Below are 24,828 nucleotides of genomic sequence, written 5' to 3'. Positions count from 1 at the left end.
ACCCCCCTGTAAACTTGAAATGAGTTCCTTATTCCTCTGCTCTCCCATAGCACTAGGTATTTATTTCATTCTGCCGGTCTTGCAACTAACTGTGCACCGTTCTGTCTCCCCTCTAGCCCGGGAGCCTGCTGGGGATAGGATCCCGGTCTAGTTAATCTCTGTCTTCTCTGAAACATGGAATCTAGGTCCTTAAACATAGTAGGTCCTTAATAGACAGCTGCTGAATAAATTTTTCCCTTAAGTGTTTGGAAATTTGTTATAACAAGGCCCATACTCCTAGTGGGGCCGTTCAGTGAGCTGGGTAAAAATGATTCTCAACCTGTGGTGGGATACCTCACTTCTTTATACCTTGAGAGATCTGAAGTGGTCCAGCATTGCTCCTCTATATCCCTCACCTCTCCATACACTGCTCTCCCTCCCCCAGTGAAGGCAAAAGACAATTTTAACTCTTTATTTGAAACAAACAATTCCAGAGACAGAAGGTTAGTCGTGACAACAGCTTCTCACTACAACACAAGGGCGGGCATGGCTCACTGAAGGGACAGGCCAGGCGCCTCAGAACAATATATACAATTTAAACAGTGGCTAAACTGGTGACAGTTATAAAAACACAAAAAGGAGGCGGGGGAACAGCAAAGCCAACAGGGAAAGAACTGGGTACCCCCTTTGCCAGGTGCTAAGAGTTTTCTGGAACTACAGAGGCAAGATGGGGAAGAGAGGAGATGGAGGCAGTGGGGGCAGGACCCACGCCCACAGCTCCTCACCTATCCTTTGACTACAGATCCCATCCTGCATGACCCAGGGCCCCCACAGGCTTGGCCTGGCTCTCACGATGGGGGAAGAACAAGAGTGGGGAACCCAGCCCCAACCCAAGTCACAAGGTAGTTTTTGCCTTGGGAACTCTGTCCACTGAACTAAAGGGAAGCAGTTACAGAAGGGGGCTAAGCATGTTGACACCATGGCTCATGCCAACCTAAGATGGCAGAGAGAGACAAACACATAAACCAAGGGGACAGGAGTCTGCTCCCCATACTTAAAGAGTCATTCTCTGCCTTTGAGGGAAAGAAAGCATTTGGAAGATTTTTTTTTAATCGCAGCACCAAGGGTTGATGCTTGCAGGGGTGGAGAGGGGGAACAAGGTGGCGAGGAGGTTCCAACCACCAGTTATCTCATGGGAGGGGAAGAGTGCCTAAGCTCTGTGTTTTAGGTAAATGGTCCCCTCGTTACTTTCATGCTTTCTCTCGTATCTTTCATACAAGACCCTTTAGTTTGGTACCGGGGAAGAGTAGAGAAGGGAGTGAGCACAGGGCAGAGAAGGCAGCTGGGTTCTTCCCTTGGCCAAACCTAGGAACAAGGGCCTTTACCTATGTGGGATGGGTCAGGAAACCCAAAGCCAACAGGATCACCAGAGCCATTAACACTCCACCCAGAGTCTGGCCCCAGGAGAAGGGGTTTACTCTGAAACATAAAGAAAATGGCCTAGCTGGTTTTTGCCCATCACTGGGAGACCAGTCCCTCAGTACAGAGAACTGGGGCCCTGCGGTTGTCAAGTGGTTTGGGAGAAGACAAAAGCCAGGGATTCCTAGGGAAGGCAGGGAATGGATGAGTAGAAAAGGGCAGTCAGGGCCCTTCAGAATGAGTAGCATTGGTTCCTGGGCCAATCGCCCTGTGGGACGTGGCCACGGGACAGACATTGGTGTGAAAGATGGATCCGGGAAGCACGTGGGCTTAGTCCAGGTCTTCCTCCCCGGGACGACCCAGCTCCTCATAAATCTCACGCACAGCCAGAATACGATTGAGCATGCTCTCCAACATGCTGCGGTCCATGGGGATCACAGAATACCAGAGAGGTGACTCGGCGATGCAGGACCGCTCAGGTTGCAGGTAGAACACATCGTTGCGAGTCCGGAGGCTTTCGGGACTGCAATGGTGGGGGTGGGGGTGGGGCGGGAGGACAGAGATCAGTTCCTGGGCGAAGTAGAGCCTGTGGGTCCCCCCGCCCCCGCTAATGCCATTCCTGCGAACCTGCCAACTCACCATTTTGAGAGATAGAATTCATAGAACTTGACAGGGCAGCGGAGGGGATTCATGCGGTTCTCACGCTGCTCTAAGATGGGGGCTTCGTCTTCTCTCTTCCGTTTCCCAGGACCGGTGTCTGTGAAGGAGACGAATGAACCAGACTCCTTAAAAGTGCAGTCTCAACGAGGCACCTCCAAGAGCACAGTCTAGGGCACAGGGGGAAGGCCTCAGGACACAAAACAGTCTCATGGAGAAATAAAGGCAGAAGAAGAGTCTGTCAGTCTCTCTGTACCAACCCAACGCTCTGCAGGGTGTTGCTCTGCAGTGTACCCTGGTTTTCATTGCTAAAGTCTCCATCATCTTCCCCAAGTTGATTTCCTGAAGAGGTGATCTCAGAAGTTACACGGAAAAACTGACAAAACGACCCTACTGCAAGATTGGGGTTGCCTTCTGGGATAAACAGCGATGGCCCCAGCCCCTGGCACATTAGTCCTGGTAGAGGCTCAGGTTCAGAAGGGACCTTGGGAACTGATTCCAGGGCCAGAATGGAAACCAAGGTGCTGTGGCAGTTATGCCCACTAGCAAAGAGCGATGGAAAGGCTGTCATTCACTCTTGTCAACTTTTCCCCTCAGCCAAACACACCTAACAGTTTCCCACCTGTCCAACACCCAACCCCCCAGCCCCAAAAGTAAACTGCCCTGAAATGAGGAAAAGTGGGAAACAGGCAGCTTGGTGACCTCCTGTTTATACAATAACCACTGCCCATCGGATTGAAGGACTGGCTGTTTTCATCTTTTCTGCAAACCCAGGAACGGAAGGATAGAGAAGCTAGGGGCAATGGAGAGGGCCAACCTGGTGGCACGGTGGGGCACGGAAGGGGAAAGTAGAGAGGGGGGAAAAGCAAAGGAGGGGGCAGCTTCGTACCTCGCCCTTTCCTCTGGCGGACAGGGGCGTAGTAGCGGATGCTCACCACCTTGGTGGTGCCCCGAGGGGTGGTACACTTGCGGGACTGCCGCACCACGTTGGTGAAGGAGAGCTGCATGTGTTCCTCAGCCGTCTGCAGCCCGAAAAACTTAGTGTTGAAGAACATGAGGGTGTTGAGAAGGACAAAGGGCGAGTAGACCCCCAGCTGCTTACACTCCCAGAGGTGCTCTTCCTCCACTCGGGAGAACACCGTATCTGCAATGGGCAAGGGGGAGAGGCTGGTCAGGAGGGATTGACTACACAAACCCAACCACTTCTGCTCCCACATGTCCGGCTCACAAGCACTGGGCACGCCAGACTCATTCGGTGAGGGACCATTGCACGTAAAACCCTGACGCCTCACTATACTGCACAGGAGGGCTGGATTTTGGGGTTTGTTTTGGTTCGGTATTGGGTGGGGGGTTTTGGGGGGGGATATTATTTTTTAACAGTTTCCACCTGCATTCAGAGCTTTGCTCACCATCCTCAGGTTACAGGCAGGTCGACGTAAACCTTGAGGAGCCCCACAACTTCTTCCTTTTTTTCCTTCACTTACCACTCAAACCCTGGTCACCATTTTGGGTCCCAGAGATAGCTCTTCAGAACTAAGTCTTGATCCCCTCCTTATGTTCAAGGACAGGGGCTCTGGCTCCTCTAGCTCTTAACCCTGAGGGACCCCACTACACACGTCTATGCTCAGACCCTTCTGTGAAGAGTGGTAGACCCAAGAGCCCTGGACTCAGAATGGTGCACTGGAAGAAAGGAGGAAAGGGCGGAGGGGTTGCTAAGTCCCTGTCCCTTACTGTTGGGGAGGAGTGTGGGCTGCCAGGTACTCAGAGACTTGTTGAGTTCTTGAACAAAAGTCAGGTAGTAAAGGTCCGTGAAAATGTTCACCATTCGGTTATTTTCCAACAAGTACTGGAAAAAGAAAAACAGACACACATAGAGCTAGACTCTAGGCCCTAGAGGAAAGACGATGAGACCGAAGGCCCCACGCATGGCGACCTTGACCGTTAGGAGCCCATGGGAAACAGTTGCTGGATTTAGTGATCCAGAGTGGTTTTCCCCAGGTATACCTACAGCTCTAAGGAGCTGAGGCCTTGCTGGAAGAGGAGGAAGTCTGGAAGAGATGTGTCACAGCCGCTTCTTCACAAGCCCAGACCCCCTTGTCAGCTGAGGCATGGCTGACGTCTCCCAGTGGGAACCAAACATTACCCCACCACTCAGGGAACCCAGCTCTGCCCATCCCTCCCCTCCTAAAGTGAGTTTCAGGATGACAAAGGGACCCGCAGAGCAATGAAGACTGCTCCTTGGTCAAAAGTCCTGGAACACAGCTTTGATTTTAGAAGAGTATTCTCATTTCTTGTCGTGTCTAGAGTAGGAGATGAGAGGCAAGCTGCCTGTTCAAGGCAGGAAACAAGGTGAGGAACAGGGAGTGGGACAGGATCATTTCTGGTGGGACCCTGCCTGCTGTGTTAAGTGACGGCAAGTGAGGCAGGGCACAAGGGGTACCTGTTGGATGCCAAGACACAGATAGTAGATACTGTCAGGTTCATATCGTTCACCGTTGGGTCGAGTGATTTCTCTCACAAACTGGGCCAGACCATAGTTGAGCTCAGCAGCTGAGCAGGCCAGAATATCCTCTTTGATACGCATAGGTTTGGCTGCAGTGATACACAGTGGAGGTGGCTGGCATTAAGACAACTGCACATTAAGAATTTCCTTTAGCTCCACCATTAACCCCTTCACCCCTTAGTCACGTCCAGCTCCAGAACAAACCCACCAATTACACAAAGAGCCCTCAGCCTTGAAACCTAGATGGCATCTCCCCTTATTCTGCAACTGCTCCCCATCTTCACAGGATACCCTTAAGTGATCACAGCCTTATCACTTGTAGACATCTACAGCTGAATCACAGCTCTGCCCCTGCTCCCCGCCTGGGTACTTACGGCCAAAGCGCAGCTCATCACCCTTGCTGGTTTCTCCATTGGCGTATTTCGACTGCACCCAGCACTTCCAAGCATTGACACCATATGAATAGTTGAGTCCAGTACAGCTAGGCTGGCTGCTCATGGAGTCCCGGGAACAGCTCTCTGAAAGCACCAGCCGCTTTTGACCCTGGAGGGGAAGAGAAAGGAGGGAGTGGTGGAGGTAAGGCCAGGGCACCATGGAAGCTAGTCAGGACAGCGTTCACCACCAGGGGAGGTGGGGACTGATGAAAGAACACAGCAAGCTTCCACAGCGCAGAACCCCAGGAACAGCTCTTATAACCTCTGATGAACTGGGGAGAGAGCAGAGTTTGGCTGTACCTTAGCACTCACAGTGGTGGAGAAAGGAGGCTAGGGAAGGCGAAACTAAGGCTGCTGACTTGGCTACGAAAGCCACCCCCCACCCCGCCCTTTGAGCCTCCATCCCTCTTTTGTGGATACAGCAGCCCCAGCCCTCACCTTCCTCATGGTTCGGGGAAGGTCTTGTTCAGTAGACACGTCCTCAGGCCCTACCAGGCCACAATCAAACAGGAAATCTACGCTGGGGTTAATATCTAAAGGATCTAGAGGGGAAAGGAAGAAGAAATCAATTTTCTAAGACCTCAACCCTGTAGTCCTCCCACCCCACCCCTGCTACTTGTTCACCTGACTCGAGATGAACCTCCCAGACAGCTTCATCGTGGTCACCAGGACAAAGCTATATACTGAGAACGTGCTCAGAGGCACATACACACAAAAACTCACAACAATGGGAACGTTCCTAGCACTGCTGAACTGTAAACTTTTAAACATGGTTAAGATGGTAAATTTTATGTTATGTGTTTTACCACAATTAAAAAAACAACAACAAGATTCAAGCATAGAATAGTCTGCCTGTCCCGGTATCTCTGGCACCACTCCCTGTGACAGTCTTCTGTTTAGGGTCATGCTCGGGGTAACAAGGAACACTCCTTTCCTGATAGCGCAAATGCTACTGTACACAGCAGGCACGCCCTGAATCCTACTCACTTTTGGGGAAGTCCGCCTCCAAGTCTTGCCCAGGCTCATCCAACACATTGGCCATCTTGACGGCCATGGCCAGGACATCATCCCGAGCTGGCCCAAACAGGTCGCAGTCTTCCAGAAGTCCCTCTGCACTCTGGTTGCTCACGAGATCTGGGAGGCAGAGAGGTTGGCTTAGTCCCTGCAGCTCCTACTTGGCGCCCTCAACTGGCTTTCAGGGGCTGATCCCAACTATTCCCCCATCCCGCCAGGCACCGAGATCACCACTCTCCGCCCCCTTAGGCAGAGACAGACTGGCAGCACCCTGTCTCCCTCACCGCCGCTGTCCATGGCATACCACAAAGGTCAGATGAGGCCTTGTCTAACTCCTCGGCCTCTGCAATCATTTCTGCCATAGCCAGGATGTCGGCCTCCAAGGGGTTAGAAGGGATCTTCACCTTCAGCTCCTCGATGGTCTCCACAATCTTGTCTGTGCTCTCCAAGGTAGTGGGCAGGAACATGGGCACAGGCACCTGGAGGCACGAATCCCAACTAAACGCCAAGAACCATACCAGCAGATGAGAGGAACGGCTGGTGAGAGGGAGGGGGCAGGGTGGGTCTCAAGCCTGGGAGGGTAAAGGAGGCCCCCACCAGGAAGGGCAGGAAAACTTACCGGGATAGGCATTGAGAAAGGCACCGGGACTTTCTGGCAGTACAGATGCATAGGCACTGGCACAAAGATGGGCACTGGGATGGGCAGCACGATCACCTGTGGCTTCCACTCTTCTGCTGACAAAAAAGGGGTCTTCTCAGAGCGCCTGCCAGATGGGTCACATCTGACCCAGGACCTGGTGCTTGTTACCCCCGCAAAGCTCTAACACGTGCTCAGTGTCACAAAACTGCCCTTGAACCAAATGTTGAGAGACAACTCTGGGATTCTAGGACGACAATATGCAGGACGCTTCGGCCACCTAAGAAACCCCCTTGTCCAGCTCCCAGGCACAGGGCTGGAGGCCCAAGACCATGGAATACAGCCTGTGGCGTCTCGGCACCCTCACTCACCTGTCTGACTCCCTTTGGACTTCATTTCCACCTTGCAGGAGACCCCCCGATTCTGCATCAGTGGTTTACACATGGCAGCTTTGTTTTTGCGGGGTGTTGCTGGGGGCGGTGGGGGTGGAGGAGGGGTGGGAGCAGCGGGGGCTGTTCGGATCTTCACAGGGATCTGCAAAGACAAAGGAATTTTAGTGCTGCTGACTACGGTACCCTCCTCTGAGACCATCCTACCCCCTGGCTTTTGCCCTGACCTTGCCCAGATTCCCATTTTCCTCTGAGGTCTTTACAGTGTTGCTGTTCTCCACTTTGGTCTGAGAGGGTGTCTGGGGCTTCGCCTCAGAAGACTGACCTGTAGATCAAAGCAAACGAAAGCTCTCAGCTGAGGCACTAGCTCTCCATTTTCCTCACCCCTGCTCCAGGAGAGCTTCATTAAGAGAACACCAAATACGAATGGGAAGTCTCAAATTTTCCCTCCACCCCTGCCCCCAGGTCTAGTCTTCTCTAGGTCCCAGCAATAGTGGCCAAAAAGATTCTTTGCTCCTGGATGCCAAGGATGAAAAATAGTGTCCCCCCAATGACCCATAATTTAAGGCCTTCCATTTAGATGGCCCTCAGGAGTTTAGTACCCCTGGAGTGCGGAGGGGCCAGGGTAACATTCTAGAAACAACAGCCTTCACTCTCACTAAAGGCAGAGCTTATGCCAACACTTCCTTCTCTCTTAAAACTAACCACAGCCCCCATATGCCCCACCCTACCTGGGCAGGTACCCATTCCCTACAATAAATCCTTTATAGAAAATCAGTAGGATCTAACTCTCAGAACCTTGAAACGAGACTCCTCTAGTACCTCTACAGTCCGGAAGCTGAAAGAGAATGCAGTACCAGGACCTCTGGCCAGGGATGAGGTGAAAGCGGGAGAGGAAGAAGAAAGGGGCCAGGCCCAGGATCAGAAGAGTCCAGGCCAGTTCTAACAGACTGTGCCCCCTGCCCAGGACTCACTGTTCAGGAGGCTCTCGGGCCCACTCTGGGTATCCAGGTTGGGTTGGTTCTGCTGGCTGTAGAAACGTAGCAGACATTGTTGGTTGCAGAAATGACGGATCTGCCCACGCCAGTGGATGGTCTCCAGCAGCTTCCCCTGGCGCTTACAGGCATGGCACCGGGCAGCCTGAGGGTGTCAACAGGATGGTCAGACCTGCCTCCCTAAAATGTGCTGGGCCCTTTGCCCTGGGATAAGCCGTGCTGCTCCCCTTGGAGGCTGGGTAAGCCGGAGCCCCCTCCCTGGAGATCAGCCCACACCCTGATGGCAGCACAAGAGCCCATGCTCCCTGCCACCTTTTCCCTCCTTTGTAACGTGCTGCCCCCCTTACCTTGCAGTACCACAGCAGGTACTTGCTCTTACAGTCCTCGCTGCAGAAGTCCCAGGTGCTGCCGTCCAGTTGCTCGGTGACTCCGCGCTGGCAGGTCTGGGAGCAGTAAGTACAAGTGATACAACACAATCCCAGCTTCTTAGTGAAGTCCTGTTTGTACAGCAGCACACAGCCTGGAAAGGGGGCGAGAGGGAAGAGTCCAGAGACGCAGAAATCTCCATGGCCGTGAGACCCAACCTTTTCAAGGCGGTGCACCTGAAACCTCTAACAACCTCCCGTGCCCAAAGCCTGGGGACAGACGGGGTAGAGCATCCTGAGCAGAAGGCCCTGGCCCCGCAGACCACACTGCAAGCCCTCCTTACTTAATCTGCCATTCTCCCCAGCTGTGAGGTACAGAGCCCTCTGCCCCTTCCCCATCTCCTTACCTTCGCTGCAGAAGCTCTTCTCCACCCCACTGAATCGGAGCTTCTCATGCAGGAGTTTCTCCTGCCGGCAGTGCTCACACTGGGACACCACACCCCGAAGACGCTTGAAGTCCTCACAGCAATCACGGCAGCAGAACTGGAACACCTGGTCCTGGGACAGGGGCACAGGGCGGGGAGGACAGGGCTGTGACATCTGGACCTGGCGAGAGCCAAGTGGAAGGACCCCTTCAGACAGATGTCTCTGTGTAGCGAGATGTGGGTGGGGGTGGGGATCTTACCTGCCAGTCCAAGACCTCAGGCTTGCCACTGAAGAGGCTGTGGCAGTAGTGACAGCTCAGGTGAATGCCCCCCTCGGGGCTTGTGCGCTGGAGGGAAGGAAGACAAGTAAGGGAGGGGCAAGATGTGTGTGGTGGGCGGGTAGGGGTAGGGGAAGTCAGGCTTGTTCTTTGCTCTGCCCAGGCCTACCTACCCCAAATCTCATACCCTCTCTACGTCGCCACACCCTTTATCCCTGGTCCAGGGTTTGGAGTACCTGGAACTTGGTCCAGCAGCTGGGGCTGCAGAACTGGTAGACTGTGCGATCAACCTTGTTGTAGTAACAGGGGTCAGAGAGGCTGCGGCGGCAGAAGCTGCAGGGTCGGGGAGGGCCTGGGGCATAGAGAGAAAAGGAGAGAGAGAAAGAGAGAGAGAGAAAGAGAGAGAGAGAGAAAGAGAGAGAGAGCACACAGAAGGTGTAAGGCAGTGCAGAGATGGAACAGGAAATCCACGGGAAGATGTGGTTGGGGCTGAAGTCGGGCAGCAGGGGTTACTTTAGAAGAAGGGAGTATGGGAGGTGGAAGGAAGGCCAGCAGGGGTCTCAGAGAAGAGGGCTTTGCACCTACCAGTGAGCCCTGCCTGCTTCACTTTGTAAGAGGTGGTACAGCACAGGGAACAGAACAAGCTGGTCTTGCCATTACGGTCCACATGGGATAGCATCTCAAAGTTCTTACACAGGGTCTTGCACCAGACACATGGGTACACCCGTGTGTTTTTCTGTGAGGATGGGGAAGGAGAGGCTGAGGCTGGATTTGTCCCTTCACTTTTATTTTTTTAAATTTTTAAAACATGAAATATTTCAGGCATACAAAAAAAGTATAGATGATGAGATAACAAAGACCTGTGTATCCACCAGCCAGCTTCAAAAATAAAACATAACAGATACAATTGAAACCCCCTTTATTCGTTTTATTTCTCCCAGCCCTCGACCCATCAGGCACCTTTATTTCTCACCCAAGGACCGCACCCCCTTCCACAGCCCTCTAATGCACTACTCCCTCGGCCCCACCTTCTTGTACGCCCCCAAGCAGGTTGTGTTGCAGAACCGCTTTTGTTGGCCCTCGTGGAAGAGGAGCTCGGGGCCAGGGCTCCCGGTCTTGGTGTAGATGTAAGCCCCACACTGGTCACAACAGTTGGTTTTCAGTCCCTTGTTGGCCCGGAATTTGGAGAAGCAAGAGTCGCTGCAGAGCCGGTGCACCACGCTGCCATTGCTGACCTCGTGCAGGACCTGCCACATACACACACACACATACCCTGAGCTAGGGCCTGGCCACCACCACCCACCCTAGTGCAAGGACGGCCCGCCCCGCCTCACCCTAGACCTTCACAGCAGACAGTGGGCCCAGGGACCCCCCAACCTGCACATCGGGCTGCCGACTTGATGGTGAGGTCCTGGGAGGCAAGGAAGGCCAGCTGCACACATCCTGGAGAAGCTCTATCCTTGAATACGCTCCCTCACGATGGCTGCTACCCCTCCCCACTCCCCTCTTCCACAGGGCCTGGCCCCTGCAGCCCCAGGATTGCAGGGGCAGCTCAGGGCTGGCCAGGCTCTGTAAATTAGCCCCCATCGAGCTTCCTCACCTCTCCAGTCTTCTGGCATATACTGCAGCGAGTGGCATCGGCGGGATCCCCAGACTGGGGGATTGGGCGCTGCTGCTGGGCCTCATACAGAGAGAGACAGACAGACGTGCAGAACTCATGGAAGGAGCCTCCTGAACCAGTCTGCGCCACAACTGAGTCCTTGGTGTTCCAGATCTCCCTGGAGGTGGGGACAGGTTTGCACATTCACTTAGTACCACCCTCTCATTTCATCAGCCTCCACCCCCCTCCTCTGGGATCAATGACCACAGAACCAAAATACTCTCGGACCCCCTCCCTAAATCACCTCTCTCCCAGTTCCACTTTGCTAGGTTCTTGCTAACATAGTCTCTGTCTCACCCTTTACTCCCAGCCCCATCCCTGCCCTCCCCACAGCCCGGGACCCTCACGTACTTCTTGCAGAAGGTACAGGTCTTTTTGCCGGAGGGCTTCTTGGAGAAGGTGGTGAGACAGGATGAAGAGCAGAAGAGCTGTGGCAGCCCCTTGCGCTGGTAGGCCGTCTGGCCCTTCTGCAGTGGTGTCCGGCAGTGGGCACAAGTCATCTTGGTGCCTACCGCTGAGCGCCCAGTCCTCTGTGCCACGCTTGAGCGTAGGGACATGCGAGGAGAGCGCCGGGGCCGGAATGGCACAAAGTCCTCATCGTTGGGGTCATCTACCATGGCATCAGAATCCTCATCTGACACTGGAACTGAGGAAGAGGGGGGAGGGGCGGGGAGAAAAGGCTGAGGGACCAGGCCTCCAGCCATCACCTGACCAACAGGTAGCTCAGCTGATCCTGGGATCCCCAATCCCTGTAGTTCTTGGCTTTATACCCCGCCCCTATTACATTGGAATCTCAAGCCACCCGGTGTCACTCTCCCTTAGTTACTCTGTAACCTCCCAGGGAGGGGAAGGAAGGGATCCAAGTGAGAAGATTCAGGGACAGGGATGGCAGAGCTGAAACAGGAAACTCCATTCTCACTGCTCTTGTTTTCAATTTCCCCCACTGCCCCTGGTTCCCATGCCAACCCAGAGCAGAGACAGGCGCTTTGCACTCTGCAGAGTGCGGCACTACAGGAGCCCTGAGATCCGTGGCCGCCACATCCCACTGGGTCACACTTCCTCAAGGCCTACTCACTGCTCTCAGTGGAATCCACAACCTCAGGTTTTGGAGGCTCTACTCTTCTAACGCGCTCGCTTCTCTTCTGCACCTTGGAAACATGGGGAGGGGAGGAAAGCTGACACCAGGGCCAGGCTAAAGGGCCAGCTGCACTAGTACAGGGTTTGGGGGGGGTACAGAAATAGGAGGGGGAAGGGAGAGTAGGGACCCTTGGCCCTGCCCTTAGGAGGAGGGGAGAAAAGGAGGCTGGACCTTCTCCTTAAGAAGCAATAGACACAAGCACTCCCTCCCTCCTCCTAACTCTTCTCACACACACCCTCCACAGAGCAACATCTGGGAGGGAAAATGAAGGGTCTGTCCTTCCCAGAGCTACAGGGGGAACCAGACTCCTTCCAATCCCCTCCCCCCCTCACCCTCTCAGGCGGCTTCTCACTTGCCTTCCCAGTCAGGCCATCTCCTGCAAAGGAAGCAGAAAGCAACCTAAATCTTGAGCCTGCCTTCACCACCCCCTCCCTGGCCCAACCCCCACCTCCATTCCTGGGGAAGAACTTACTCAAAACTGAAAGGGAAAACTCGAGTGCCTGTGGCTTCTTGGGGCCCCTCTCAGGGTTACCTTGAGCTCTGCACTAAGGAGGGGGGGCGGCGCGCAGCTATTCTCCATGAAAAAAATCCTACCTTCCCACCAGCTTTCTGTCCCAATCATTGGGAGTTAAGGAAATACAAGTAACACACCTTTCATCAAGCATTTATAGTTTATCAACAAAAACAAATGCAACCACCCAAAGGTAGCAAGGGAAAAAGGAAGCATTAATGTATGGGGAGGTTCCCCTGGACTCAGGTGGTTATATAAGCCCTAAGACCCTGGTCACAGCCTGGGAGAGGCACAACACTAGGCAGAATTGGGGAGAAATGAGAGCCTCTCAAGTCTAGGCTGGCCCTCCCCTATCAGAGACACAATCCTAGGCCCTGCATGTCTACCATTCCTCTGAAATCACTATGCACTTGGTGGCTCCAGAGCCTAGTTATCATTCATCAAACCCAGAAACCCCAGTCTCATCTAGAACAAAACAGCTAGAAAGATCTTAGAACCAAGAAGCCTGGTGTCCTCCCCAAATCCCGAAGGAAGGAGGACCCTGGTACCAAAAGCCCACTGGGGGAAGAAAAAGGGAACCTCTGCCACCGAACCCAGTCTTCTCAACTCACCCCCTGAAAACTCACTCCTATTTCTCCTCCACAGCCACTGAGCTCCCCCTACCCCTACTTTCCTTAACCTTCTTCACCACACCCCCACTCCTCCTTCCAAACTCCCAACTCCTCCATACACATCCCTACGCTTATCTCTCCACCCTCCTCCCACAACTTCTTCCCCAAACACACAGCCACCCTCCTTACCCCCACCCTCTCCCCATCCTTGATTTTCCAGCTGATCAGGCAACCTACCTGGCAAGGAAGGGTGTGCAGGGGGGCTAGGGCCCCCAGGTTTAGTCTGAGAACTGTTGATTCCATCCCCCAGAGTCTCTCCCACTGAAGGGCTGGGGGGGCCATTTGGGCTCTGTGGCTGCCCTTGGGGAAGCTCCTCCTCCTGCCCAGGGGAGCCCCTTCGCCCTGTAGCTATGGAGGTGGTCTCCTCCTCTTCAATATGTGGGGACTGCAAGGTTATTGGAGAATCTGGAGCCAAAGGCTCTAGTAGCCCCTCAGGTGAAGAGGGATTTGCCCCAGCCCCTGGGTCAGGTGGCACGACCTCAGGGGTCTGGCCCCCTGGTCCAGGCTCTAGGGTCTGATCTCCTGCATCCCATGCAAGGGTCCCCTCAGGACCATGGTCCACCTCTGGGGGGGAGGGGGCTTTATAGAGCAGCCCTCCCAGCCCCAGCAGCTCAGTGGCTCCATCCAGGACTCCAGGGTCTTTTTCCAGGCCAGCAGGGGTATCAAGCAGGTCCAGGGTTCCTGAGGATGGAGAAGGGCCAGGGGGGGCCCATCCTCGAGTTGGGGCAGTCTGGGATTCCAGTAGATCCTCTCCAAATTCCATGTCAACTGGAAGGTCTCCAGCCAGGGGCTTCTCTGGCAGGGTCAACGGGTCAAACGGACTGGGGAAATCACTGGGGTCCATGAGGATGACTGGATATAGGCTGTAGGTTAGGGGTAGAAAAGAGGACAGAAGAGGTGGTCTTCGCCAGAATTCCTTCTTATATAGGCTCTGGGACACACCCCATCATCCACTTGGATTTCTCTTGAATCGCCCCCACCACAACAGACAAGCATTTCCACAGGCTTTAGTGCAAATGACCACTCCCCCCACCAACATACAGCGCCCCCTGTGGGGAGAGGCGTTCCCCGCCCTGGCCCTGTGCCCCACTCGCCAGGCAGTCCGTCGTTCCACCCGCCCGCCTAGCCCCCGCCACCCCACTGCAACTCCCAGTTCCCCTCCCCCCTCACCTTTCACTCCTCCCCACAACGCGGGCTGAACGCCCCCTTAGAGTCTCCCAGGGCCGCTGCCAACAGGAGCCTTTCCCGCCCCCGCGTTCTCAGTTTCTATCCCCTCCCCTCTCTCCTAGAGACCCCCAGTTCCCCAGTCTTTACCCACCCTGTCTGGCCCCACCCCCCCCCGCGTTGCATGGTCCTCCCTCAGCCCTTCCCTCGCCCCCACAAACTGCCCTTCCTAACCCCTCCCCCCCAGTTACCTTTCAGGGTCGCCCACTTCCTCAGCCCAGTCCCCCTTTCCTATTGCTCCCCCAGTCCTCCTTCTCCTGTTGCCCACCCCCCACCTCAGGCATTTACAGGAAGACATTTTGGAGCTACGATCTCTCCTTAGACCCCCCTCCCGGCTACTGCGAGAACCCGCCTGCAGGTTCGGTTCGGCTTTATCAGGCTCGACCCCTACCTGCGGCAGGGTTAGTGTAAAGGCTACAAGCCTAGAACTGCAGACAGCGACGGCCCCGCGCTCCTTCTCCACCTCCCTCCCTAGCAGCCGGGACAGGGGTCGCGGCCCCTTTAAATGGCAGCGCCGCTCACAGCGCCCAGCGCTCTGCACCAGGCGGGCGGGCGGCGCCAGCAACCAACCCCATTGGCTGGCTCGAGGAGGGGGCTCGCGAGACAGCGCCGGCCCCCGGCGCGAGACTCCCAGCCCAGTGGATGCCTGGAAATTGTGGAGTGGAACGTCGGCACTGGAGATGGAGCTTGAGCCCCCGCCCGGGGCCCCGTTAGTTGAGGAGGAAAAGCTAGCCTCCGGAGCTTGGAAGCCCGCCCCCGGGGAAGGCGGCACCCCCTCTCCACCAAAGGGCCGAGTACACTAACCCACAGAAAACAGATCTACGCACCTGCTTCCCTTACCTGGCTTGAGAGTCTGGCCCCCGTCAACACCCGTGCCCGCCCTACCTCCTGGAGCCCACTCTACCCGTGATCCCCTCCTCTCATTCAAATGGTTCCCGGTCCCCTCCCCCTCCCCGTGTCTCTCTCTGCTTCCCACTCGTGTTCAACCCCCCGGCGTCCGCCCCCCTCAACAGTCCCTACCTACGCCATGCCGCAGGCGCCTGCCAAGATTACCCTCCCCCCCAACCCCACCTCTCCGGGGCCCGCCCCCTGGGCGACTGTTGGGGTAATGAGTGACAGCGAAGGGTGGGGGGAGGCAGTGACCCAACCCTCACGTGCCCCTCCTCCCCTTGTCTGCAGCCTCGGGCCCCCCTAACCATTCTGAGACTCAGAGTTGTGGGGTGTCTTAAGCCTGGTCTCCAGCCACCCAGGGCGAGTTAAATGGCTCTGGCTCAGTGACAACGCCTATGCAGTAACCGTTACTGCCTGATGACCCCAAAACCAGGTCCTGCAAAGACATTCCCCCACTCCTTCCACGGTCTTAGGGTAAGTTCTGAGATCTTCTCCCTGAGTCTTCGCGCAGGAGCCCCCAGCGTTATCTCTTCAGTAGTTTTCCTCACCGATGCCGACAGCTCTCCTTCCTCCTTTCTCTGTCTCTCTGTCTCTGTCTCCCTCCCTCCCTCTTTCTGTCCTTGTCCCTCTCTCTCTCCCCCCCCCCCCACTCTGGCGCGCACTCTCTCTCTCCCGGTCTCTTTTTGTCTCGTCTCTGTCTCTCAGGCTCTCTTAGGCACGAGCACGCACGCGCGTGCGCACACACACACTCCCCCTCCTGGATGGTCCTTAGCGTGTGGGTGTGGCTGGGGTTGAAGCTAGGGAAGTGGGGTAGGGGGAGGAGGCATTAGCATTAGGCCTACTGGCTTTAAAAAATGTGTGCCAGGATCCATTCTCAGTCCCCATTAGAGTTAGAGCACTTTACAATCCCCGTTCTCTCCACTTTCCCACTCCGACCCCTAAACGCTGGAGGGTATTTAGTATCTGAGATACTAGAAGAGGCTCAGGCTGGAAGGGAGTCCCATCACATTTTTAGGTTTGGTGTCCAGTGCCTGCTCTGGCCTGCCTCTTTGACCTGGGCCTTTCTTCCTTCCCACACTAAGCCTCTGCTAGCCGTGTAGTCCTCCGGAGTTTTATCCTCCCTTATCTCATTCACTTTCTCAGAAACCTTATCCTTCCTGGCTCCCCCCATGGCCTTGAGGTTATCTTTGCTCTCTCCTATATACAGAGATAAAAGCAAGAGTTTTCCCCTTTAGGTTTCCCAAACGCAGCTTTCTCTTTATCTTAACCAGTATACTGTGCACCCATCTCACACCTTCTGCTTATTTCTGTGTCCCTGTACCTCCTTTTGCATTTTCAATTTGTTCCATCTCAGTTGGGTCACGTCGTTCTTTTGTATTGCCTGCCCTTCTCAACACATGCTTGGATCCTTGACTGCTCTGGTTGTGGAGAATGCCTGGTTTCAAACTGAGGGGAGACAATCTAAAGGGGACTGATGGTGTATTCAGAGGCAATGTGTGTGAGTTCTGGAGACAGATAGACCAGAATTCTAATCTCAACTCTGCCTGCTTTTTAACCAGTTGACTTTGGATTTGTCTCTTGTCAAGTCACCAGGTCTTATTTTTCTCATCTTTAAAACAGAGATAAGAAAAACAAAACAAACAAACAAAAAAAAAAACAGAGATAAGAAAACCATCTAAATGTACAATAGAAGATTGGTCAAATCAATTTTGGTTATATTCATACAATGGATGTAGTAATTAACAACCGTTACTACAAATTACTATTTTGCTGCAAACATAAAACTACTCTAAAAGATTAAAGTCTACAGGGGCTTCCCTGGTGGCGCAGTGGTTGAGAATCTGCCTGCTAATGCAGGGGACACGGGTTCGAGCCCTGGTCTGGGAGGATCCCACATGCCATGGAGCAACTAGGCCCGTGAGCCACAACTACTGAGCCTGCGCGTCTGTAGCCTGTGCTCTGCAACAAGAGAGGCCGCGATAGTGAGAGGCCGGAACACCACAATGAAGAGTGGCCCCCACTTGCCACAACTAGAGAAAGCCCTTGCACAGAAACAAAAACCCAACACAGCAAAAATAAATAAATTAATTAATAAACTCCTACCCCCAACATCTTCTTTAAAAAAAAATAAAGTCTATTAAAAAAGCAAATGAGACATGAAAACGCTCCAGATATAATGTTACATTTTTTACAGGAGTTAAAATATGATACCAACTTTGTAGAGAAATTCTATATACATGTATACTTAGAAAAAGACTGGAAAGAAATACTGGGGATAATGATACCGCATAGCAATGCTACTAAGATTGAGGTGTGCACTTGCCTGACATATAGCAGGTGTTTAATAGATACTTGTTACTATTATAAGAGAAATAGAGCTGACTTATGAAAGGTTTGGGACTTCACACCATGGAACCTTCATGTCCTTAAAATAAATATCTACTTTTTCTCTTTGAGTAAGCCAAGAGTGCCCATAGTTGATAGGTTTGAGTATGTATCAGCCACAGATGAAAAGCTCTAACATAAATGGGCTGATGGGGGACGACAGGGAAGGTGTTGAGTAAGAGTATGGCCTGCAATTCAACACTCTCATTTTCAGCCTTGTTACATTTATGGCATAGTACTCAATTCTGTTACTTGTTATTCACCATTTATAAAGCACTCCTAAAGCTCTGTAATACTATAAGACAGGTAAAAACCCAGTCCCTGTCTTCATGAGAGTTCTTTCATTTTAATTATATATATACTTTTCTGATTACAAAAATATAAATGTTCACTGTAAAAGTTTTGGAAAGCATAGAAGATCTGAAGAAGAAAGCAATGATCACTTTTATCCTATCCATCATACCTGGAGATAACCACTACTCTTTTTGATGTATATCCTTCCAGTCCTTTGTTTTCTTTTTGCATACTTTTTTTTTACAAAATTGGAATTATCTTGTACAATATGTTCTACAACATAATTGTAATGGCTGTATATTATTCCATCATTTGCATGTGCCATGCTTTACTGAACTACGCTGGGTGTCAAACTTGTATTATTTTTTTATGACAGGCAAGGCTACATGTAACTTGATCAAACAATTGGATCTATTCTATTTGGCAGCCATTTGATTAGAGTGAAGTTCACTCTTTAGAACCGACTCTGGAAACATGTGGATTCTTATTTAATGTCTTATACCATTCTAAATTACCATGGAATGAAGAAAAGGAAATATCCATTTAGAGAGACTTTGGGGAACTGCTAGACCGTGAGCTCCTCAACAATAGGGACCAGTTCTTACTCATCTCTGTCTCCAGCATCTAGCATAGTCCTTGATATGTTTGTTGGATGAATGAATAAGGGAGAGAGAGGGGAAAAAAAGCCTCAATGAACTCAAATTGTAGTAATATTTCTATGATATAAGGAAAGAGGTAAGAGTGAAGCAAGAGGGGAGCAAAGGCAGGCAGGCAAAGATAAGGAATCTTCATCTTTATCTTTAAAAAGAAGAATACTACTCAGCCATAAAAAAGAATGAAATAATGCCATTTGCAGCAACATGGGTGGACCTAGAGATGATAATACTAAGTGAAGTAAGTCAGAAAGAGAAAGACAAATACCACATGATATCACTTATATGTGGAATCTAAAATATGATGCAAACAAACCTATCTATGAAACAGAAACAGACTCACAGACATAAAGAACAGACTTGTGGTTGCCAAGGGGGAGGGGGTTGGGGGAGGGAAGGAGTGGGAGTTTGGAGTCAATGGATGCAAACTATTATATATAGAATAGATAAAAAAGAAGGCCCTACTGACTGTACAGCACAGGGAATTGTATTCAATATCTTGTGATAAACCATGATGGAAAAGAATATAGGGACTTCTCTGGTGGCACAGTGGTTAAGAATCCACCTGCCAATGCTGGGGACATGGGTTCCATCCCTGGTCTGGGAAGATCTCCCATGCCTAGGAGCAACTAAGCCCGCAAGCCACAACTACTGAAACCCACGTGCTCTAGGGCCTGCGTGCCACAACTACTGAGCCCGTGTGCTGCAATTACTGAAGCCTGCGTGCCTAGAGCCCATGCTCCACAACAAGAAAAGCCACCGCAACGAGAAGCCTGTGCACCGCAACAAAGAGTAGCCCCCGCTCACCGCAACTAGAGAAAGCCTGCGCACAGCAACAAAGACCCAACGCAGCCAAAAATAAATAAAAATAATTTAAAAAAGAATATAAAAAAGAGTGTGTATATATGTATAACTGCATCACTTTGCTGTACAGCAGAAATCAACACAACATTGTAAATCAACTATACTTCAATAAAAAATTAAGCAGAGAGTGAATAACACTGCTTCAGTGAAAATTATCAAACGAATATTCTATTGAGAGCAAAATTCTTTTTGTATTGCTAAGAAAGTTTTAAAACACAGTATTATTTGAAACTTTAAAAAAAATGAAGAAAAATCAGTGAAATGTAGTAAAAGCGCGCCTATTCCTCCTTATCAGCAAGTCCAACGGTGGCAGTCTGATTTAGTGTGATTCTGACTACACGCCACTCTTTAACATTCACTCTCTCCTGTCCAAACATCTCTCCCAATTTGGGAGGCAACATATCCTAATTCACTCCACAGGAGGTCAACTGACTTTATGAGACACACACCCTAGGGTCTATATGGGTTCCAGGATCTCTACAGGACTTTCTGCTATGGTGCTGTCCCTTGGGAAATCAACTTAGGTTATTATTACTTCTTTAGGTCCCACTTATACTTTCTTTTTTTTAATAAGAGCTTTATTGAGATAGAATTCATATACTATACAATTTGCCCATTTAAAGTATACAACTTAATGGATTTTAGTATATTCACAGATATGTGCAACCATTAATGACCACAGTCGATTTTACATTTTCATCATTTTAAAAAGAAACCTTGTACCCTTTAGCTATCTTCCCCCATCTCTCCATCTCCCAAAACCTTATGCAAGCACTGTTCTACTTCTTTTCTCCATAGATTCCCCTATTCTGAACATTTCATATAAATAGAATCATATAATATGTGGTCTTTTGTGACTGGCTTTTTCCACTTAGCATGTTTTCAAGGTTCATCCATGTTGTAGCATGTATCAGAAATTCATTACTTTTTTATGACTGAATAATATCCCATTGTACAGATATACCGTATTTGCTTAACCATTCATCAGTTGATGTACCTTTTGGCTATTATGAATAACGCTGCTATAAACATTCACTTTTACAAGCTTTTATGTGAACACGTTTTCAGTTCTCTTGGGTAGGTAACTGGGAGTTGGGACTTCCCTGATGGTGCAGTGGTTAAGAATCCGCCTGCCAATGCAGGGGACATGGGTTCGAGCCCTGGTCTGGGAAGATCCTACGTGCCGTGGTGCAACTAAGCCCGTGCACCCTAGAGCCCTGTGCGCTGCGACTACGGAGCCCACGCACCTAGAGCCCATGCTCCGCAACAAGAGAAGCCACTGCAATGAGAAGCCCACGCACCTCAACGAAGAGTAGCCCCCACTTGTCGCAACTAGAGAAGGCCCGCGTGCAGCAACGAAGACCCAATGCAGCCAAAAAAAAAAAAAAAAAAAGATAACTGGGAGTGGCATTTCTGGATCAAATGGTAACTTTATGTTTAATTGTTTGTGGAACTGCCAAATTGTCTTCCAAAGTAGCTGCACTATTTTATATTCCCACCAGCAGAGTTCCAGTTTCTCCACATCCTTGCTAACACTCATTTGATTAATCAAAGCCCATTTATTTAGCTCTTCTTTAATTTCTTCCAACAATGTTTTATAGTTTTCAGAGTATATTTTTGCATTCTTTTGTTAAGTTTGTCCCTAAGCATTTTATTCTTTTTCATGTTATTGTAAATAGAATTGTTTCTTAATTTCATTTTCAAATTGTTCATTGCAAGTAAATAGGAATTCAATTGACATTTGTATATTGATCTTGTATCCTGCAACCCTGCTGAACTCATTTATTAGTTCTAATCTTTTTTTAGTGGATTTCTTAGGATTTTCTGTATACAAGATCATGTCATCTACAAGTAGAGATAGTTTTACTTCTTCCTTTCCATTTTGGATACCATTTATTGCTTTCTCTTGCCAATTACCCTGGCTAGAACCTCTAGTACAATGTTGAATACAGGTGGCATCCACTTATAGTTTTTGTACACTAGGCCATTCCCTTTTTGTTTTTTGTTTTTTTTGATTGATGTTACCTGTTTATCTAGTTACTTGGTAATTTACTGAGGACAGAAGTCATCCTTAGTACTGAAAAACCCCACATTATTATGTTCAGTATCTTAAAAATATTCAATAAGTATTATGTGATTGATAATGATAATTAGAAAAAAAATTGACCTCTCAGAGCCTTGCTTTGACACTTTTCATCTGTTGCTTGGCTGGCTCCTCTCACCTTAAACCAAAATGCACTAATTGACTTACCCTCTGCCTCTATTTCCTGTCCTGGTTATAACCAGACAACCAGGCACCCAAACCAGAAACCTTCAAATCATTCTAGTCTTCTACTCCTTACCTCCTATGTTTAATTGATTAAGTCCCCTTGATCCTACCTTCTAATTATTTAGATTTGGTTTCCTCTTCTCTATCCCTACAACCACTGTCTTAGTTCAGGCCTTCCCCACCTTTCACCTGAAATTATTATTATTTTATTTTATTTTATTTATTTATTATAAATTTATTTAGTTTTGGTTGCGTTGGGCCTTCGTTGCTGCGCGCGGGCTTTCTCTAGTTGTGGCGAGTGGGGGCTACTCTTTGTTGTGGTGCATGGGCTTCTCAATGTGGTAGCTTCTCTGGTTGTGGAGCACGAGCTCTAGGCACGTGGGCTCAGTAGTTGTGGCTCGCAGGCCCTAGAGCACAGGCTCAGTAGTTGTGGCACATGGGCTTAGTTGCTCTGTGGCATGTGGGATGTTCCCGGACCACAGCTCGAACCCATGTCCCCTGCATTGGCAGGCTGATTCTTAACCACTGCACCACCAGAGAAGTCCCTCACCTGAAATTATTATGATTGTATTCTAGCCGGTGTCCTTATCTTCTAGCTTATCTCCTCCAATCTTTTCTACATACTGTTGCCAGGGTGATTGTGGTAAGCTGAGTAATACTCGCCCCCCCCCAAAAAAAGAAAAGATATCCATGTCCTAATTCCTAGAGCCTGTGAATGTTACCTTATATGGCAAAAAAAAGTAGGACTTTGCAGATGTGATTAAGTTAAGGATCTTTTTTTTTTTAATATTTATCTTTTGGCCGCACCGGGTCTTAGTTGTGGCATGTGGGCTCTTCATTGCCACGTGCGGGATCTTTAGTTGTGGCATGCAGGATCTACTTCCCTGACCAGGGATCGAACTCGGGTCCCCTGCACTGAGCATGGAGTCTTAACTGGTGGACCACCAGGGCAATCCCAGGTTAAGGATCTTAAGATGGGGAGATTTTCCAGGTGGTCCCTAAATATAATGACAAGTGTTGTTATAAGAGAGAGGCAGGACTTCCCTGGTGGCACAGTGGTTAAGAATCTGCCTGCCAATGCAGGGGACACGGATTCGATCCCTGGTCCGGGAAGATCCCACATGCCATGGAGCGACTAAGCCCATGCGCCACAACTACAGTGCCTGTGCTCTAGAGCCCGCGAGCCACAACTACTGAGCCCACGTGCCACAACTACTGAAGCCTGTGCGCCTAGAGCCCGTGCTCCACAACAAGAGAAGCCACCGCAATGAGAAGCCCCTGCTCCTCAACGAAGAGTAGCCTCCGCTCGCCACAACTAGAGAAAATCGACAGGCAGCAACGAAGACCCAAGGCACCCAAAAATAAATAAATAAATTTATTTTTAAAAATAAAAAAATAAAACCTAAAAAAAGGAGACAAAAAAAAACAATCTGTGGGGCTTCCCTGGTGGCACAGTGGTTGAGAGTCCGCCTGCTGATGCAGGGGACACGGATTGGTGCCCTGGTCCGGGAAGATCCCACATGCCGCGGAGCGGCTAGGCCCGTGAGCCATGGCCGCTGAGCCTGCGTGTCCAGAGCCTGTGCTCCGCAACAGGAGAGGCCACAACAGTGAGAGGCCCGCGTACCGCCAAAAAAAAAAAAAAAAAAAAGCAATCTGTTTCATGAAATCGTATGATTTTTTTTAACATCTCTGTTGGAGTATAATTGCTTTATAATGGTATGTTAGTTTCTGCTGTATAACAAAGTGAATCGGCTATACATATACATATATCCCCATATCTCCTCCCTCTTGCGTCTCCCTCCTACCCTCCCTATCCCACCCCTCAAGGTTGCCACAAAGCATATGATTTTAAACAGAGGTAATTTACCAGTGATAAAATATGAGACCTATAAATGTCTTTTAATTCATTCCCTTTACCAATCTACTCGTCCTCAACATGAACAATATGCTTCAGTATACTGAGTAGTAATGAAAAGAAAAACCATAAGTATGAGTATATTATTCTCAGCTGACTTCCTCAATGCATTTTCCAGTGGTATCTTTTTTTTCCTAGCATAGATTAGCAATGAATCCACACCACGCAAAGGATCTTGTTCATAACATAAAGTGTGCATTTGGTGGGGGGACACCCAGCATCAGTGAAAGCCTCATAAAATAAGGGCTTGCTATTCTTTGGGATTTCAGTCAGTGCACATTAAAAAAGTATCTGTAGTTGCTAGCACTTTTATAGCCTCTCAGTGGAAGTTAACAGTGGCCAGAAGGGACTAACTTTATTTTGCTTTTAAAAGAAGGCATGAAAACACGTCCACCAAAACTCATGGACCACATCTACAGAGCTGATAAGGGACTAGTTTAAAAAAAAATTCAACACCTTGTTGACAAGGCTCTCAGGGAATTTAACCCGGAAGTTATTCTCTTTTTCTTAACCACTGTGCCACCAGGGAAGCCCAATATACTTCTGTGTATTTTTGAATGTTTCCTTCAATAAGTATATATTACTTTTAAAATCAGAAAAAAAACCCATTATTTTTACAAAACCCTTCAATATCTCTCCATCACCTACAGATTAAAGTAAAAAATTCTAAGCATGGCACAGGCCCTTAATTGTTTGGCCTATGTCTATCTCTCTAGGCTAATTTCCTGTCACTCAGCCTCCCCACTTCTCTTCAGCCATGACAAATTACCTAAAACATAGGTCATTCTGTCTCTGACCCTTTGCACACTGATCTCTCTGACTTCAACTTCTTAGTTAAGACCCAATTCAAAGGTGCTCTTTTCTGTGAAGGCATTCTTGATCCACTCAAGCAGAGCTACCTTTACCTCTAATATGATACTATTATTTTATTTGCCTACAGTATTGAAGTTATTTGTTTACATTAACATTTCTCTGCTTATGTTGTGATTGCCTTGAGGAGCTACACAAAAGTACAACAATTTTTCTTTTCATTTGTTATTTTAGTTTTTCAATGGTGTAAACAGCTGTCGTGATTAACAAAGTATAAGTTCATTAAAATGGTATTGAATCCATAGTAGCTTTATTTATTTATTTATTTATTTATGGCCGCATTGTGTCTCCGTTGCTGCACGCGGGCTTTCTCTAGTTGCGGCGAGCGGCGTCTACTCTTTGTTGTGGTGTGCAGGCTTCTCATTGCAGTGGCTTCTCTTGTTGCTGA

General features: G+C 50.0%; 1 protein-coding gene across 7 annotated transcripts; it reads right to left on the bottom strand.

The window, feature by feature from the left end:
• Positions 1 to 437: 437 nt before the first annotated feature.
• On the bottom strand, positions 438 to 15,793 carry ZMYM3 (zinc finger MYM-type containing 3). 7 transcript variants are annotated; one of them, XM_060291903.1, is made up of 25 exons: positions 15,739 to 15,793; positions 13,253 to 13,938; positions 12,226 to 12,269; positions 11,831 to 11,903; positions 11,107 to 11,401; positions 10,696 to 10,873; positions 10,124 to 10,342; positions 9,681 to 9,831; positions 9,332 to 9,447; positions 9,078 to 9,164; positions 8,800 to 8,950; positions 8,375 to 8,547; positions 8,007 to 8,172; positions 7,260 to 7,357; positions 7,015 to 7,177; positions 6,626 to 6,741; positions 6,311 to 6,485; positions 5,980 to 6,126; positions 5,431 to 5,534; positions 4,933 to 5,101; positions 4,496 to 4,647; positions 3,787 to 3,901; positions 2,945 to 3,199; positions 2,038 to 2,155; positions 438 to 1,921 (listed from the first exon to the last, which is right to left on the bottom strand). In XM_060291903.1, the coding sequence occupies exons 2-25, from the start codon at positions 13,917 to 13,919 to the stop codon at positions 1,729 to 1,731; spliced, it is 4,125 nt and encodes a 1,374-aa protein (XP_060147886.1). In that variant the 5' UTR covers positions 13,920 to 13,938; positions 15,739 to 15,793; the 3' UTR covers positions 438 to 1,728. The 7 variants fall into 7 exon arrangements, with proteins under 7 accessions (XP_060147886.1, XP_060147887.1, XP_060147885.1 ...); XM_060291904.1 differs by lacking the exon at positions 15,739 to 15,793 and adding an exon at positions 15,140 to 15,229; XM_060291902.1 differs by lacking the exon at positions 15,739 to 15,793 and adding an exon at positions 14,691 to 14,847.
• Positions 15,794 to 24,828: the final 9,035 nt, after the last annotated feature.

This window comes from Globicephala melas, chromosome X, assembly GCF_963455315.2.
Source record: "Globicephala melas chromosome X, mGloMel1.2, whole genome shotgun sequence".
NCBI classification, from domain to species: Eukaryota; Metazoa; Chordata; class Mammalia; order Artiodactyla; family Delphinidae; genus Globicephala; species Globicephala melas.
This window is presented reverse-complemented; position numbering and strand designations above follow the sequence as displayed.

What these genes read in the sequence shown, in the direction of transcription:
- ZMYM3 (XM_060291903.1), bottom strand. Translation starts at nt 13,919, where the DNA reads ATGGACCCCAGTGATTTCCCCAGTCCGTTTGACCCGTTGACCCTGCCA. An exon ending in TGCACACCCTTCCTTGCCAG is followed by an intron (nt 12,270 to 13,252) that starts GTAGGTTGCCTG and finishes CTTCCTTTGCAG; the next exon opens with GAGATGGCCTGACTGGGAAG. An exon ending in TATGCCAGAAGACTGGAGAG is followed by an intron (nt 10,343 to 10,695) that starts GTGAGGAAGCTC and finishes TGTATGTGGCAG; the next exon opens with GTCCTGCACGAGGTCAGCAA.